Source organism: Alexandromys fortis, unplaced genomic scaffold (genome assembly GCF_014885135.2).
Source record: "Alexandromys fortis isolate MF-2015 unplaced genomic scaffold, M_Fortis_MF-2015_v1.1 scaffold_3, whole genome shotgun sequence".
Taxonomy (NCBI): Eukaryota; Metazoa; Chordata; class Mammalia; order Rodentia; family Cricetidae; genus Alexandromys; species Alexandromys fortis.
Window position 1 is genome coordinate 16,219,504 of NW_026067909.1, and position 16,222 is coordinate 16,235,725.

The 16,222-nt window shown below is 50.6% G+C and overlaps 1 protein-coding gene across 2 annotated transcripts; it reads left to right on the forward strand.

Moving 5' to 3' along the window:
• The first annotated feature begins 2,408 nt into the window (after positions 1 to 2,408).
• Naaladl1 (N-acetylated alpha-linked acidic dipeptidase like 1) lies at positions 2,409 to 16,219 on the forward strand. Of its 2 annotated transcripts, XM_050137401.1 has the most exons (20): positions 2,409 to 2,462; positions 2,856 to 3,323; positions 3,600 to 3,693; positions 3,774 to 3,946; positions 4,023 to 4,144; positions 4,497 to 4,619; positions 9,255 to 9,538; positions 9,621 to 9,725; positions 10,173 to 10,258; positions 10,380 to 10,499; positions 12,626 to 12,711; positions 12,794 to 12,857; positions 12,940 to 13,007; positions 13,137 to 13,228; positions 13,315 to 13,405; positions 14,767 to 14,848; positions 14,927 to 15,100; positions 15,250 to 15,337; positions 15,436 to 15,528; positions 15,746 to 16,219. In XM_050137401.1, exons 3-20 carry the CDS (start codon positions 3,653 to 3,655, stop codon positions 15,930 to 15,932), a joined length of 2,079 nt encoding a protein of 692 aa, XP_049993358.1. In that variant the 5' UTR covers positions 2,409 to 2,462; positions 2,856 to 3,323; positions 3,600 to 3,652; the 3' UTR covers positions 15,933 to 16,219. The 2 variants fall into 2 exon arrangements, with proteins under 2 accessions (XP_049993358.1, XP_049993357.1); XM_050137400.1 differs by having other exon boundaries at positions 2,856 to 3,693.
• The last annotated feature ends 3 nt before the right edge of the window (positions 16,220 to 16,222 follow it).

The following is a 16,222-nucleotide window of genomic DNA, read 5'->3' on the forward strand; positions in this document are numbered from 1 at the left end:
TTTGGTCTGGAAGCAATGCACAGATTCTCATCTTCTGTGGAAACAAGAGAAGAACTTTTCCAAAGCAACATATCCTTAGCCCCAAATTTGAAAGTCATGATACCTTTATAATATCCATGCTGGTTTAGTGTAGCAGCCCATACAATGAAAAGCCTCTCTGTACTTAGCTCCTTCATAGTCAAAAAAATTAAAAGAAAACACAATAATACACATAATCCAGATTCTCTGTGAATTGTTCATTTTTATGTGGCTTATTTTTCTTTATTCCTTTTAATCTATGACTATCTGTATTCTTTCTCTTTAAAGATTTTACCCCTCTTTAAAAGCATTAACTTTCTCGGGAGGCAGAGGCAGGTGGATCTCTGTGAGTTCGAGGTCAGCCTGGTCTACAAGAGCTAGTGCCAGGACTGGCTCCAAAGCTACAGAGAAACCCTGTCTCGAAAAACCAAAAAATAAAAAATTAAAAAAAATAAAAGCATTAACTTTATTTTATGACTTTCTTTGTTCTTTTTCTTCTCTCTTCCAAGCCTATATACATTTATCCAACACTGTGACCCATTTAGAGTTCTTTTATGTCTGAATCTGTCCTTATTGCATTATCTGTAATTCTCTACTGTTGAATTAGGAGCGGCGGGGCTGCGTCCCCGGCACCCAGCCGCCCGCATGGCTAGCTTATGCCCCGAAATAATTACACGGAAACTGTATTCTTTCAAACACTGCCTGGCCCGGCTAGTTCCAGCTTCTTATTGGCTAGCTCTTACATATTGTTCTAACCCATTTCTAATATTCTGTGTAGCCCATGAGCTGGCTTACCAGGGAGGATCTTAACCTGCATCTGTCTGGAGTGGGAGCATCATGGAGACTCCTCACTAAGCTTCTTTCTCCCAGAATTCTCTTCTGTTTTCTCCACCCACCTAAGGGTGGGCCTATCAAGGGGCCTAGGCAGTTTCTTTATTAATAAGAAATCACTCCCACATCACTCTACTATCATGAAGAGCTTTTTAAATGGTAACCAGCTTGGTTGCAGTGGCTCTGGATGCTGGCTCCACCTCTCTCCACCTTTAAAATGGTGGAGCACCACTAGTGTTAGCTCTGGGGCTGCCAGGCAGGAGCCACATGCAGCATGAGTGTGCAGCACATAAACCTTTTTTATCTGAGTAACAGCCAAATCTGCCATGCAAGAGCACTGTGCAGCCTGGAAACATCTCTGTTTATGGCTGCAGGAATCTGCCCCGCTCTCCCACCTGTGCAAGCCTAGTAGACCTGATCCTGCTGCCTGCCCAAGTGGGGAACGCTGAGCAGTGGGCATAGTCTCTGCTACTTTCCTGATGACACCGAGTGGGCACACAAACACCATTGAAATGCCATTGAAATGCTTCATAGCCAGAGTTGGCACTGACGGCACAACCCAGGAAGCCGTGTTTTAAAACGGCTGTGGCTTTTTTCCTGCTATGGCTGGATCAGGAAATCTCTCTTAATGGAGCTGCGGCAAGCCACCAGCAAACAGCAAGAAGCTGTGTTAAACTCTGTATTTTTTTCTTTTTTGGACTAGAATTTCTCTTCAAGCTTTCTCAGGTTTTATGTGGATTTAGCTAGCACACATTGGAGCACCAATTTGTAGGAGGAGAGCCCGCTTGTTCATCCTGGCCACCCAGAACCAAAATAATCACACAGAAATTGTATTAATTAAAACATTGCTTGGCCCATTAGCTGTAGCTTCTTATTGGCTAACTCATATTAATTTACCCATTTTTATTAATGTGTATATTGCCACGTGGCAGTGGCTTACTGGCAAAGATTCTAACTGGTGTCTGTCTCAGGTGGAAGATCCATGGCTTCTCTCTCTACCTCTTCTTCCCAACACTTCCTTTAGTTGTCCCCGTCTAGCTCTGTTCCCCTACAGCTCTGCTATAGGCTCAAAGCAGTCCTTTATTAACCAATGAAAGCAACACATAGACAGGAGGACCTCCTTCACCAACGTTTTGGGTTTTTTTTTTTTTTGTAGGGTCTCATGGGGCTAGCCTCAAACTCACTATTTCCCAGGGTGGTCTTGAACTCCTGATCCTCCTGCTTCCACCACAGAGGGCTGTGATTGCTGGTACCATCATGCCTGGCTTGAGTTGATTTCTCAAATGTTGCACAAAGAAATGTTGTTCACCAAGCTCTGAGACTCAAACACAGCTGCATACTCACTATGGGCTAGGTGTCCCACCCGTGGCTTCAAAAGTTCCAAGAACTAAATCCTTCAGAACAGGGTGTGGCTGTACCCTGAGAGTCATCTGAATCTGCATTCAGTTTATCAGATAATTAAGCAACTGTCCTCCAGTTCCCCCAAATTGACAATCTTCTGATAAGACCAAGGCCACAGTCTTGGCCTTGATAGTCATCAAGCCTGTCTGTCTCTCCTGCTGGACTTTGCTTCCTCAGGACCTGCCATGAAGCTGGCTTAGAGCTGAAAAAACGTAGGAGGAAATAGATAGGAAAATGGGTGTTGAGAGACAGATGAGGGTCAGTGGGGAAGAAGGATGGAAGAGGAAGGCAAGTGGTGGGGAGGAAGGATGGACGGGTGGTGGGGCTGTGGGGCAGTAAGAGGAGTAGATGAGGGTGGGAGGGGCAGATAGGATGAGTGAGGGCAAGCCCGGTGGTGCAGCCTCTAATCTTGTAGAAGTGGGAGAGGCTGGCAGATGTCTGTGAAATTGAGAGTAGCCTGATCTAGAGAGTTGTAGGCCTCCTAACGCTATAGAATGAGATTCTGTCTTTGGGGAGAGGGGGGGGGGGGGAGGATGATGGGTAAATTCCACATCTGTGGATGGAGAACTTTGTTTTGCTGGAGTGATATGGGCTTCCTGGTTTAGGTTCGGCAACAGGCTCGCCTTCACAAGTCCCACTTCCACAAACTGGAACTTCTGAGCGGCAGAAACTGGAAATCCCGCCAGCCTTTTCCCGCATTTGTGCTCTGACACTGGGCTGTTAACATCTCTCCAGATGGTGTCTTGCTTCACGAAGACAACAGCACCGTTTTCTAGCAAGGAAAACGGGCTCAGGGAAGCTAAGTGAATGTCTAACATGACATGGCTTGTCTAGCAAAAGGACATCATTTAAACTAAAAAGTCTGCTCAGGCCATCAAGGCACCAGTGCCAGAGACTGAATGGCACAAGAGTCACAGGGGGGCAGTCAGCAGGGCCCTGTGTGTGTGTGTGTGTGTGTGTGTGTGTGTCCCAGACCTGCTGTGCTGTGTCACAAGGAGACCCCGGAAGGATCATTCCCTTTGTCAGCTGCGGTGTTCCTGCATTGTCCTGATTCCTTTGGAGAGCCTTTACAGGTAAACAATTCAAAATGTGATTCGGGTGTCAGCTTCTGGCTGTCACTGCAGGACGTTCCCTGGCTCTTCACAGGGGCAAAAGAACAGCACCACCCATGAGTAATAGTTAACCAGCCAGACACCCCACATATAAAAAAGCCCAGTCAGGGCTGCTCGGCTGTTTCCACAGGATGCACTGGGCAAAAATACTGGGGGCGGTTGTCGGGGCTGCTGCCCTCTTGGGGCTGGGGATCATTCTGGGCCACTTTGCTATCCCCAAAGCAACTGACCCTCCAGCCCCCAGCACTTCAGACTCCCAGGACTTGGACCTGGAGATCCTTAACCTTGTAATGGAACAACTTGATGCCAGCAGGATCCAAGAGAACCTTCGGTGAGCAGTGGGCCCACCCAAAACCCTGTTAGCTGGAAGCCTCCCCTGACATCCTCCCCCCTCCCCTGCTCACCCTGCAGAGAACTCTCCAAGGAGCCGCACGTGGCCTCCAGCCCTCGGGATGAGGCCCTGGTGCGCCTACTGCTGGAGCGCTGGCAGGATACAGCAACTGGCCTGGACTCCGCCAAGTCCTATGAGTATACCGTCCTGCTCTCCTTCCCCAACCGGGATCAGCCGAACGTCGTGGAAGTCGGTGAGGTCCTGTCCAGGAAAGCCGGGGTGGAGAGGGCTGCTGCTGGGCCCAGCTATAACCAGGCCTTCTCACACAGTGGGCCCTGATGGAACCGTCCTCCACGCCTTCCAACCCGGAGAGAAAAATCTGACCGGGGAGCAGCAGGGGCCCAATGTGTTGCAACCTTATGCTGCCTATGCACCGGCTGGCACCCCACAAGTGAGCCTGGAACCCCCTACCATATTCTAGCTCTCCTTGGTTCCCCCTCTTCCCACTCTGAAGCTGAGGCATCTGAGAAGCGCTTTAAGCGGAGCCCAAACCCCTTCACTGACCTCACACCTGCTGGGCTACTCCTACCCCCCATCTGTCAGTCAGTCGTTCAGTAAACGCTGGTTAGTGGTCCCTGCTCAAAGCTTTGAACAGGTCACCTAGATAGAGAAGGCAGCCATCTTTGGGGTACATAAGAGGAGTGGGGAGAACAAACTTTCTTGCTATTGCTACTCAATCTTTGTCTCCCTGTGTACCCGACTTTGGCCAAGCTGGCCTTCCAGATCTCTTCTCTTGGGATTAGGGCCTCCTCGTCTATGCCAACCGAGGCTCTGAAGAGGACTTCAAGGAGCTAGAGACTAAGGGAATCAAGCTCGAAGGCACCATCGCCCTGACTCGCTATGGGGGCGTGGGGCGTGGCGCCAAGGTAAGTAGCATTCGCCATGCAGATGCCCGGGTGGAGAAGGGCCAGGGGCAGACAGAGCACCCAGGGGAAAAGGGCAGAGAGGAAGCAGTGCTGGGAGAGGAAAGAGGCTGAGCTGGGAGCATATGTGGACTGGTGTCCCTGAACACCCGGGCTGTGCTGCCTGGCACCCCAAGGGCCAACAGGGTCACTCTGTGTAGCCCTGGCTGTCCTGGAACTCGCTCTGTAGACCAGGCTGGGCTGGAACTCAGAGATCCACCTGCCTCTGCCTCCCAAGTGCTGGAATGAAATGTGTACCACCACTGCCCAGCTAATTAGCAAATTTTAAAAGAAAGGTCAAAAAATATTTTAAAAACCTTTTTTTTAATTAATTAATTTATTTATTTATTATGCATACAATATTTTGTCTGTGTGTATGCCTGAAGGCCAGAAGAGAGCACCAGACCCCATTACAGATGGTTGTGAGCCACCATGTGGTTGCTGGGAATTGAACTCAGGACCTTTGGAAGAGCAGGCAATGCTCTTAACCTCTGAGCCATCTCTCCAGCCCCTTTAAAAAACCTTTTTAAAACACTTGTTTATTGAAAAGAATGTCCTGTGTGTGGGAACTTGCAGCAGTCAGTTCTCTCCAACACACTATGTTTACCCCAGGTCTTGAACTCAGGTCATCAGGCTTGGCGGCAAGCACCTTTTGCATGCTGTGCCTTCTTACCAGCCCAGGAATTGAATCTTTATGTTGTGTTTTATTCAGAGACCTGGTGACCTGCAAAAGCAGCAGACAGACATCTTAAAAACTGGCATTTCCTCTCCAGCCAGAAGGGAGGAGAGACAAAGGCTGGCCGGCATTCTGGAGCAGGGTCAGGCCGCCCTGCTCAGGGCCAGCCACACCTCCAGGCTTGCAATGTTCGCGGCTCTCTCCTTTTCATCTATTACGCTGTCTGCTCCTTCTCTGGGTGCTGAGCTCAGGCCCTGAGTCTAGTCAGTGTCTGCTGATACCAACTGTGTACTCTTGGGCCTGGGGGCGGGGCTAACTAGACAAAAAACGGACCACTAACAACACATCCTAAGGCTCCTTTCTGCAGCACAGAGGATCCAGTTGTCTTGTCAAATTGGGGAGCTCTAGGTTTCAGGGAGAGAGGCTGTCTCAAAAGATGAGGTGAAAGTGGAACACGCCTGAACTCCCTGAGGAGGGAGGCAGAGGTAGAAAGACCTCTGAGAGTTCCAGTCCAGAAAAACAAACAAACAAACCCGGTGTGGTGGTAAGGACTTTAGTAAGGACTAAAGCACCTTGGGGAGGAAAGGATTTTTTTCTTTTTCTGGTGGCAGAGGCTGGCCTTGAACCCTGAGCTTCTGCCCCCGCAGTCTCCACCTACCACAGGCAGGTCTCACAGGTGTGGCGCAGCAGGCCTGGTTTATAGCGGCTATCCACCACGTTATCTCACTGTTAGTCTCCTTTTTGTTTGTTTGCTTGTTTGTCTTTTTCGTTGTTTTGGAGTCTTACTACGTAGCCAAACCTAGTTTCAAACTCACTGTGTATCTCAGGTTAATCTTGAACTCCCAATCCTCCTGCCTCAGCTTCCCAAGTTCTGGGCTTGCAAATGTGCACCACCATGCTCGCTTCGACGCTCACCTCTTTTTTAATGATGTGTGCGAAGATTGAGGAAAGGCCTTGTGCTACAGCACAGGCTAGCCTAGAACTCACTATGTAGCCCAGGCTTACCTCCAACTCAAGGTGATCCTCCTGCTTCAGCCTTCTGAGTGCTAGGGTTACAGCCTGGTTTGGCTGTCACCGTTTTAAAGTCTATGGTGTGTTCAGAACATTGGCAATATGCACCATCATTGCTGTCCAGGTTTAGCGCCTTAGCATTATTTTTTTTAAAATATTTATTTATTATGTATACAGCATTCCTTCCATGTATGTCTGCAGGCCAGAAGAGGGCACCAGACCCCATTACAGATGGTTGTGAACCACCATATGGTTGCTAGGAATTGAACTCAGGACCTTTGGAAGAACAGTCAGTGCTCTTAACCTCTGAGCCACCTCTCCAGCCCCCAGCGCCTTAGCATTATTGCAACCAACATTCAAGGGGCTGTAGAGCTGACTTGGCTACTAAAAGTCATACTGCTCTTGCAGAGGGCCTGAGTTCAGTTCCCAGATCCCAGTCAGGTGGCTCACAACTATCTGAAACTCCAGCTCCAGGGGGATCAGGCACCTCTGGCCTCCTCAGGTACGGGCACTCGTGCAATACAGACACACACTCGCACACACACACACACACACACACAATTTAAACAAAGAATAAATCTTTCCTCTTATTTTGTGGGGAGGGGGTAGGGTTTTTCTGTGTAACAGCCCTGGCTGTCCTGGAACCAGATTTGTAGACAGTCTAGCCTCAAACTCACAGAGATCTGAGTGCTGGGATTAAAGGCATGTGCCTTCACACCTGTTTTGTTTTTGTTTATTGAAACTGAACTTCCATTTAACAATGTCTTCTCCCGCTGCTCCTTAGGTCTCTGGTAGCCTCAACTCCAAGTTCTTTTCTGGTTTTAATTGATGTGCATGAGTGTTTTGCCCCCTCCCCCCCATATAAATGCAGAGAGGGCATCAGATCCCCTGAAACTGGAATTCTAGATGTTTATAAACCACCATGTATGTGCTGGAAACTGAACCCAGGTCCTCTGGAAGAGTAGTCAGTGGTCTTTTTGTTTGATTGATTTTTGCTGTTTTTTGCTGTTCTGTGTAGCCTTGGCTGTCCTGGAACTTGCTTTGTTGTTTAGCAGGCTGGCCTTGAACTCAAGGAGATCCACCTGCCTCAGTCTCCTGGGATTAAAGGTCTGTGCCTCCTTTACCTGGCGCAGCTAGCACTCTCTCTAGCCCTGCCAACTTCTTTATTTTTTTTTTTTAATGAAAAAGGATTTCAGACGTTTCTTTGTTTTTGTGTCTCTGTGCCTGTATGTTTATGTTGTGTGGGTGCCTTCTGTGGCTAGAAGAGGGCACCTGATCCCATTGTGATGGAGTTACAAGTGGCGGTGGTGTTGACACATGCCTTTAATCCGGGCCTGGGGAGCAGAGGCAGGAGGAAGGAACTCTGAGTTTAAGGCCAGCCTGGTCAACAGAGGAGTTCTGGGATAGCCAGGGCTACACGGAGAAACCTTGTCTTCAAAAGACAAAATCAAGCCGGGCGATGGTGGCGCACGCCTTTAATCCCAGCACTCGGGAGGCAGAGGCAGGCGGATCTCTGTGAGTTCAAGACCAGCCTGGTCTACAGAGCTAGTTCCAGGACAGGCTCCAAAGCTACAGAGAAACCCTGTCTCGAAAAACCAAAAANATAAATAAACACACACAAACAAATTTTTAAAAATTAAAAATCGTACATTTATCTTTTTCTTTTCTTTTTTTCTAAAAAGATTTATTTATTTATTATGTATACAACATTCTGCCTCGATATATGCCCGCACGCCAGAGCAGGGCACCAGATCTCAGTACAGATGGTTGTGAGCCACCATGTGGTTGCTGGGAATTGAACTCAGGACCTCTGGAAGAGTAGCCAGTGCTCTTAACCTCTGAGCCATCTCTCCAGCCCCCCCCCCTTTTTTTTTTTTGAGGCAGGGTTTCTCTACATAGCCCTGACTGTCCTGGAACTCTGTGTGGACATGGCTGACCTTGAACTCACGAGATTTGCCTATCTCAGCCTCCTGGGTACTGTAAAGGCACCAGACTTACAATATGTGGCCTTTTGTATCAGACTGAGTTATTTCACCTAGCCTACCAGTTTCAAGGTTCCAAATAACAGGCACAGTTGGACTGGGATGCCCTTCAGTTGGTACAATTGGTTGCTGACATGTACAAGGCCCTACATCGGGTTCCCAGCAGTCCAGAGAACTGAATGCTGTAGCCTATAATATCAGCACTGGAGGGATGGGGGTGAAGGCAGGACCAGAAGTTCGAGTCATCCTTGGATAGAGTTTGAGGTCAGCATGGGTTGCATAAGACCTTGTCTCCAGGCCTATACCACCTTATCCTCATGTGAACGCTGATGGACACTCTCCTTGGCTCACATTTTAGATGTGGAGAATGCTGCTGCTTATGAAGGGTACACACTTTTTTTCTTTTTTTCTGCTTGAAACGGAGTTGCACTCTGTGGTCCAGGCAAGCCTCAACTGCACAACATCCTGTTTATGCTTCTGGAGTGTGGGGATTACAGGCATTTGCCACCACAAAAAATGACTTACATCTCATTCTTTCTTTTCTTTTTTCGTTTTTTGATACAGGGTTTCTCTGTGTAACAGCCCTAGCTGTCCTGGAATGAGCTCTTGTAGACCAGGCTGTCCTTAAACTCACAGAGATCATCTGCCTCTGCCTCCTGAGTGCTGGGATTAAAGGCGTGCGCTACCACCGCCTGGCTACATCTCATTCCTTTATAGTATTCCATCCAAGGATTGCTCCCATTTTCTCAGCCAGACTTCGCCAGTAGCCCAAGTAGTTCTACCATAAATGTCTTGGGCCAGCATTTTCTTGCTCATGGGAAGGCAAAGCAATTCTGATTTCCATGTAGAGAATCGAGGAGGCGAGGAGGCGGCATAGGGCATGCCTGTCCCCATCTGTCACTTACACACAGTCTCCTCTGCTTTCTGCAGGCCATTAATGCTGCCAAACACGGAGTGGTTGGAGTGCTGGTATACACAGACCCTGGGGACATCAATGATGGGAAGACCTTGCCCAGCGAAACCTTCCCCAACTCCTGGGGACTGCCTCCCTCAGGTGTGGAGCGAGGCTCCTACTATGAGTATTTTGGGGACCCTCTGACTCCCTACCTTCCAGCTCACCCCTCTTCTTTCCGCCTGGATATTAACAACATCTCGGGAATTCCCCCAATTCCTGCCCAGCCCATTGGCTTTGAGGATGCAAGAGACCTGCTCTGGTGAGCCTGTGCCCAGTCCTCTGCCCTTCCCCAGACACCTGCAGATGCCAAACTTACCCTCATGGCACTCTCTCCTCCCCAGCAACCTCACTGGACCCCCTGCCAGTGCCTCCTGGAAGGGAGCCCTGGGCTGTGACTACAATCTGGGGCCTGGCTTCAAGCAGGATGGGAGCTTCCCAGCAGGCAGGTAAGGCGGAGTTTCCTTCTTCCCTTCAGTACCCCCAATTCCCTTCTTCCCTGACTTTCTTTCCTCCCTCTCCATGACCATCTCCCAGCTCTCTCCAGAACAGCTTGGCCTTTGGGGGAAGCTCACTGAAAGAACTGTGGCCCCCAAGCCCCATGGGTTCTCCCTGCCCCTCCCACCACTGCCCCCTTTGAACCAGGACTGGCCAGTACACTGCTGGCCAACGTCCCCATCTGAGCATTCCTGCCACCAGGTGTCTGTCCCCTCTTCCCAAGCCAAGGAGACTTCCAACCAAAAGAGGGACAGCTTTACTTACTGCTTTTCTGGGTCCCTACTGGGCTAGTGACTGGTGGTGTCTGTCACCTTTCTCTTGGCCTCACTTTCTCCTAAATTTGATAGGGGGACAGGAGAGTGCTTAAATTCTAATCATATCCTTTATCCTACCCCTAGCGAGGTGAAAGTGAGAGTTCACAACAGCCGGGAGCTGAGAAACTCCTCCAACGTGCTGGGCATCATCCAGGGGGCAGTGGAGCCTGGTGAGCCTGTTAGCACCAAGCCCTGCCACTCCCCTGCGGCTTGCCCTGGTTGCAGCCCACCTTGGTCTGCCTGCCCTCTGCTGTCCCTTTTCTGCCCCTCCGACTCTGGTCCTCCCTTCAGATCGTTATGTGATCTATGGAAACCATCGGGACAGCTGGGTACACGGAGCCGTGGACCCCAGCACCGGTACCGCCGTCCTCCTGGAGATCTCCCGAGTCCTGGGGACCTTGCTAAAGAAGGGTGAGGCTATCCTTTCTCCTGGTAACTCCTCCAGAAACCCCAGAGTCATTTCCAGCCCACGTCTGCTTCCTCCCAACTCCAGGGCTCACCTGAGCCAGGCCATGAGCCCTGGGGCATAATTACCTGGCCTTGGGAGCCTCAGGGCTCAAGGAACAGAATACTGATGTGGTAGCAGTCTTCAGGAGCCTCCTAGTAGAGCCAGGCCCCCCAGGCTGTAAACATGGTCCGTCTATGCTCTGCCCATGGAGGTGTCATGCCTTTTAAGGAAAGTCTAACTGTCCTGGTGACATTCCAGCACCAGCATCCCTCAGGAAGGGAGAAAGCTGAGCAGCCAGGGACTGTGGCTATCAGAGGAAAGGGCAGGAAGGAGGTTGAGGGTGTCTGTGTCCAGGTTGGAAAAGGCACTTGTGACATGAACTGGGGAGTTGTTAGCACTGCCGAGACCAGCTGAGGCCAGGTGGTGAGCTGGAGACAGGTAGATTCAGGGAGCTCTGTGGCCAGCCAGTCTAGCCTGCTTGATGAGTTCCCTGCCATGGAGACCTCATCTCAAAAAACCAAGGGGTTACTTCGGCATAGCTAATCTTTTCTTTATGCACTGATTATAATTTAATATCTCAAAGTAGCAGAATCTAAATAATGGATTCACCTGCAGATTGTCAGGGAACATTAATACATAGTATGGAGATATGTGCTTTCTGAAAATGAGAAAACAATCAACACCCCTAACGTCTGGACTGCACACACATCCACTGGCACCCACAGAACCTCGGGGGTCTGACCCAGGACCACACTGTGCCTGTCTCACTGGGGTCCTTCCGTTTCTAGCAGCCCCTTAGCTGCTCTTGTCTGGGCTAGCCTGATTACAGTCAGGTTCTACATCTCTGGCAAGGAAAAGTGTGGGGATTTGTAGCCGCAAACATGTAATCATAGTGTATATAACCATTTTTTTCCCTTAAGCCAAAAGCTGAGTGTTAGGTATGGCGGCCTATGTCTGTAAGTTCAGATCTCTTTTTTAAAAAAATATTTTTATGGTTTATTTAACTTTATTTTATGTGCATTGGTGTAAAGTGTCAGATTCCCTGGAACTGATCTTCAAACAGTTGTGAGCTGCCATGTGGGTACTGGGAATTGAACCCAGATCCTCTGGAAGAGCAGTCAGTGCTCTTAATCACTGAGCCATCTCTCCAGCCCCCAAGCTCAGATCTCTCTCTCTCTCTCTTTTTTTTTTTTTTTTTCTTTTTCAAGACAGGGTTTCTCTGTGGTTTTGGAGCCTGTCCTGGAACTAGTCTTGTAGACCAGGCTGGTCTCAAACTCACAGAGATCCGCCTGCCTCTGCCTCCCAAGTGCTGGGATTAAAGGCGTGCACCACCACCGCCCAGCCAAGCTCAGATCTCTTAAGACCTAGGCAGGAATGCCGGGAGCTCCAGGCCAGCCTGGTCTACAGAGTGGGTTTCAGACCATCCAGGGCCACAGCGTGAGACCCTATCTCAAAAGGAAATAAGTAAATGAATAAATAAGGGTTGGGGTTGCAGGTCAGTTGTGAAACTGCTTGCCTAGCATCCAAGAGGCCCTGGATTTGATTCCAGTGGAGGCAGGAGGATTAGAAGTTCAAGGTCAATCTCAGGTACACAGTGGTCTTAACACTGGGGAGGTGGAGGCAGGGGGATGGTGAGTTTAAGACCAACTTGTGCTCCGTGAGTAGTTCTAGGCCCACCTGAACTATATAGCATGACCCCGTTTCAGAAAATAACAAAGTAAGACTCAAACAATAATGATCAAATAATCCAATTGCAGCCAGAGGTGATAACAAAACAGGGAGCACGCGGAGCTGAGGGAATACGGAGTCCATGAGGGGCAAGCATGGAGTCTCTGGGTGGCTGGGGACTGTGGGAGGCAGGGTGGGGCACTGGATAAACCACAGGGCTCTAGAGCCAGCTGTCTGGATTTGAACGTGGCTCTGCTGTTTACAGGCTATGACCTTGGGCAGTATGTTGAGAGGGGGAGGCTAGAAGGGACTGTCTCCTGGAAGGGTGAGAGAAGGGTGCACACCTTTTCTAGCTCCTCCCTTCCTTCCATGTCCCCAGCTACTCCCTGACCTTTGACTCCTCATGGCCTCTTCTCTCCAGGCACCTGGAGACCCCGTAGATCCATCATCTTCGCCAGCTGGGGGGCAGAGGAATTCGGGCTCATTGGCTCTACGGAATTCACAGAGGTGAGTAAGTCCCACAAAGGAATGGGTGGAAAGGGTCTTTGGATGTGGCCATGACAAACCGAGGTGTTCCCCCACCCTGTAGGAGTTCCTCAGCAAGCTGCAGGAGCGCACGGTGGCCTACATCAATGTGGATATCTCTGTGTTCGGTATGGGAGGCTCTGCCAGCTGTGAGTGGCCTGGAGCAGGAAGGAGCTAGGTCTGAACGGATCTCCTTGCTTCCTTCCACAGCCAATGCTACCCTCCGGGCACAGGGGACACCCCCTGTACAAAGCGTCATCTTCTCTGCCACCAAAGAGGTACAAGGGGTGATGGTGGATCTATGTGGGGTGGGCAGGACTGGAGCCCAGATCACAGTTAATCTGGGGATTGGGGTCTGGCAGAGTGGCTGGGCTTCCTGAGCCACCAGATGATTCTCTCTGTACCAGATCAGTGCACCAGGTCGCAGCGGCCTCAGTATCTATGACAACTGGATCCAATATACCAACCGCAGCAGTACAGTGTATGGCCTGGTCCCCAGGTGAGCCCAGAAACCAGAAAAGCAGGACCACAGGCCCAGCATGTCCACCCAGCACCCGCCAAACGCTATTCTCTTCCCTCCTCTAGTCTAGGTACACTGGGTGCAGGCAGCGACTACGCCTCATTCATCCACTTCCTGGGCATCTCTTCCATGGACCTGGCCTACACCTATGACCGGGTGAGCAGTCTTCAACGCCACTTCCCTCCCAGTACGGATGCATCAAACCTCAGGGGAAGGTTTGGTACAGACTGGCTCACGTCTGTTTCCTGTTTCTATGACTGACACGCCCTCCTGATCTAGACAATCCCTTAAAGAGTCTCTTCCCAGGTGATTCCGGATGGTGTCAAGTTGACCGTTAAAACTAGCTCATTAAGGGGCTTGGAGAGATGGCTCAGAGGTTAAGAGCCTTGCCTGCTCTACCAAAGGTCCTGAGTTCAATTCCCAGCAACCACATGGTGGCTCACAACCATCTGTACTGAGGTCTGGTGCCTTCTTCTGGCCTGCAGGCATACATGCAGACAGAATATTGCATACATAATAAATAAATAAATAAATAAATAAATAAATAAAATAAAAAAAACTAGTCATTAATACTGGTCAACACAGGTCAGCTGTCTTAGTTGGTTCCTATTGCTGTGAAGAGACACCATGGCCACAGCAATTCTTTTTTTTTTTTTTGGTTTTTCGAGACAGGGTTTCTCTGTGGCTTTGGAGCCCGTCCTGGAACTAGCTCTGTAGACCAGGCTTGTCTCGAACTCACAGAGATCCGCCTGCCTCTGCCTCCCTAGTGCACCACCATCGCCCGGCCACAGCAATTCTTATAAAGGAAAATATCTGATTGGGGTGGCTTACAGTTTCAGGGTCTAGTCTGTTGTCATCGAGGCAGGAAGCATGGTAGCACTCAGGCAGAGGTGGTGCTGGAGAAGGAGCTGAGAGTTCTGTCTTGATCTCCAGGCCACAGGAAGTGAACTGTGTCACTGTAGGTTGGGCATAGAAGACTCAAGGCCCACCCCCACAGTGACACACTTCCTTCAGTGAGGCTAAACCTATTCCAGCAAAGCCACACCTCCTAATAGCACCACTCTCTATATGAGCCTCCAACATCACACCGACTTTCTTGGGTTCTCTGAGCATGTTTCCACCCATCAGACTGCACTGATGCAGACATGCTCCATCTTCCTCATCTGCAAAGCCCTGCCGTGTCATGGTGTGTCCTACTCAGGAGGAAGAAAGCACAGCTGCCAGCTAGTTGTAGGATGGCAGTGACTAGCGGCACTGAGTTTAGAAAGCTTTCGTGAGTACTGGCACTACTCAGGTCATGTTAAGGAACTAAGGAATCCCGTTGTGGGGACTGCGGTGGAGGCTGCAGCGCCTCTGGCCTGCAGCTCGAGTGGATGCGCTAACGCCCTTTCTCCCCCTGGCTATGCGGCCTTTGGGTGGTGGAGCTGGGATCCCCATATCTGACTCACAGCCCCAAACTCCTCCTCGTTCCAATGTGGGTGCACCCCCAGCCTGGTCCCTCTTCCTTACTCCTCTAGAGCAAGACCTCAGCCAGGATCTACCCTACCTACCACACGGCTTTTGACACGTTTGAATACGTGAAGAAGTTTCTGGACCCTGGTGAGGAGGGGACCGGGACATTCTGAGGAAAGAAAGATGGGCTAAAGATGCAGTCCTAGCCTTGTGTCTCCTCCACAGATTTCAGCAGCCACCGAGCCGTGGGCCAGACTGCTGCGAGTGTGCTTCTTCGGCTCAGTGACAGCCTCTTCCTGCCCCTCCATGTCAGTGACTATAGTGAGACGCTGCACAGCTTCCTGAATGCTGCTCAGAGGGACCTCGGCACCCTACTGGAGCAGCACGGTATCAGCCTGGGTAAGCACACCCCGACACGGAAGTTCAGAGAACCCTCTATCCTCAGACAGGGCTAAACCGCACGTTCCTCATACAGATCCCCCGGTGACACAGAAGTTCAGGGAACCCTTTATCCTCAGACAGGGCTAAACCACACGTTCCCCACACAGATCCCCTGGTGACCGCAGTGAAGGAGTTTGAGACAGCAGCTGCGGCCTTGGTCAGGCGCATCTCAGCACTGCAGAACAGCAGCCCTGAGTGAGCATGAGCAGGGGGCACGTATCTGGGAGGGGGCATACGCACATAAAGCTAGCAGCTAGACTGCTGGCTTGCAGGGTGACCGACATGCCCTCCAGCCCCTTGCAGGTACGGATGGTCAACGATCAGCTAATGCTCTTGGAACGGGCGTTCCTGAACCCAAGGGCTTTCCCAGAGAATCCGTACTATAGGTGAGTCTGTGCCAAAGCTCCTGGGAGGTGGGGTGGAGCAGTGATCCCACCCAAAGAGGCTTCCTGCTTCACTCACAAACAATCCACTCACTGATGCTGAGATGAGGCCCTCCCTGCACTGCTTTTAGACAACAGGTGGGGGCTTTTATGATTGCCTGCTGATAGTGCAGAGTTCCAGGCCAACCCCACTGACCGTCAGCTCGCTGTTTCTCCTCAGTCACGTGCTCTGGGCACCCAACACAGCCTCTGCTGCCACATTCCCAGGCCTGGCCAACGCCTGTGCTAGGGCCCAGGACACCAACTCCGGATCTGAAGCGTGGGCTGAAGTACACAGGCAGCTTAGCATTGTAGTAATGGCACTGGAGGGAGCAGCAGCCACCCTGAAACCCGTGGAGGACCTCTGACCCTAGCCCTGTGTCTTGGGGCTCCTCGTATCTTGCACCTCTCACCTGTTTACCTAGGTTATGTCCCAGTCTTTGATGAGGTCAGGAGTAGCTACAACCAGGAAACACTCTCAAGCTTTTGGGGCAACAGCCGGGTTCTTGCAGTTAAACACACCTGCTCATGGTAGTGGGTGAAACTTGGGCCCAAAGCAGCGGGTAGAGGCCACTGCCTAACCTTTCCTTTTGCCCTGCTCTTCCATGTTCTATCTCCCCTCTCAACCCTCAAATAAAAGAAGTCTAAAAAGTTCGTG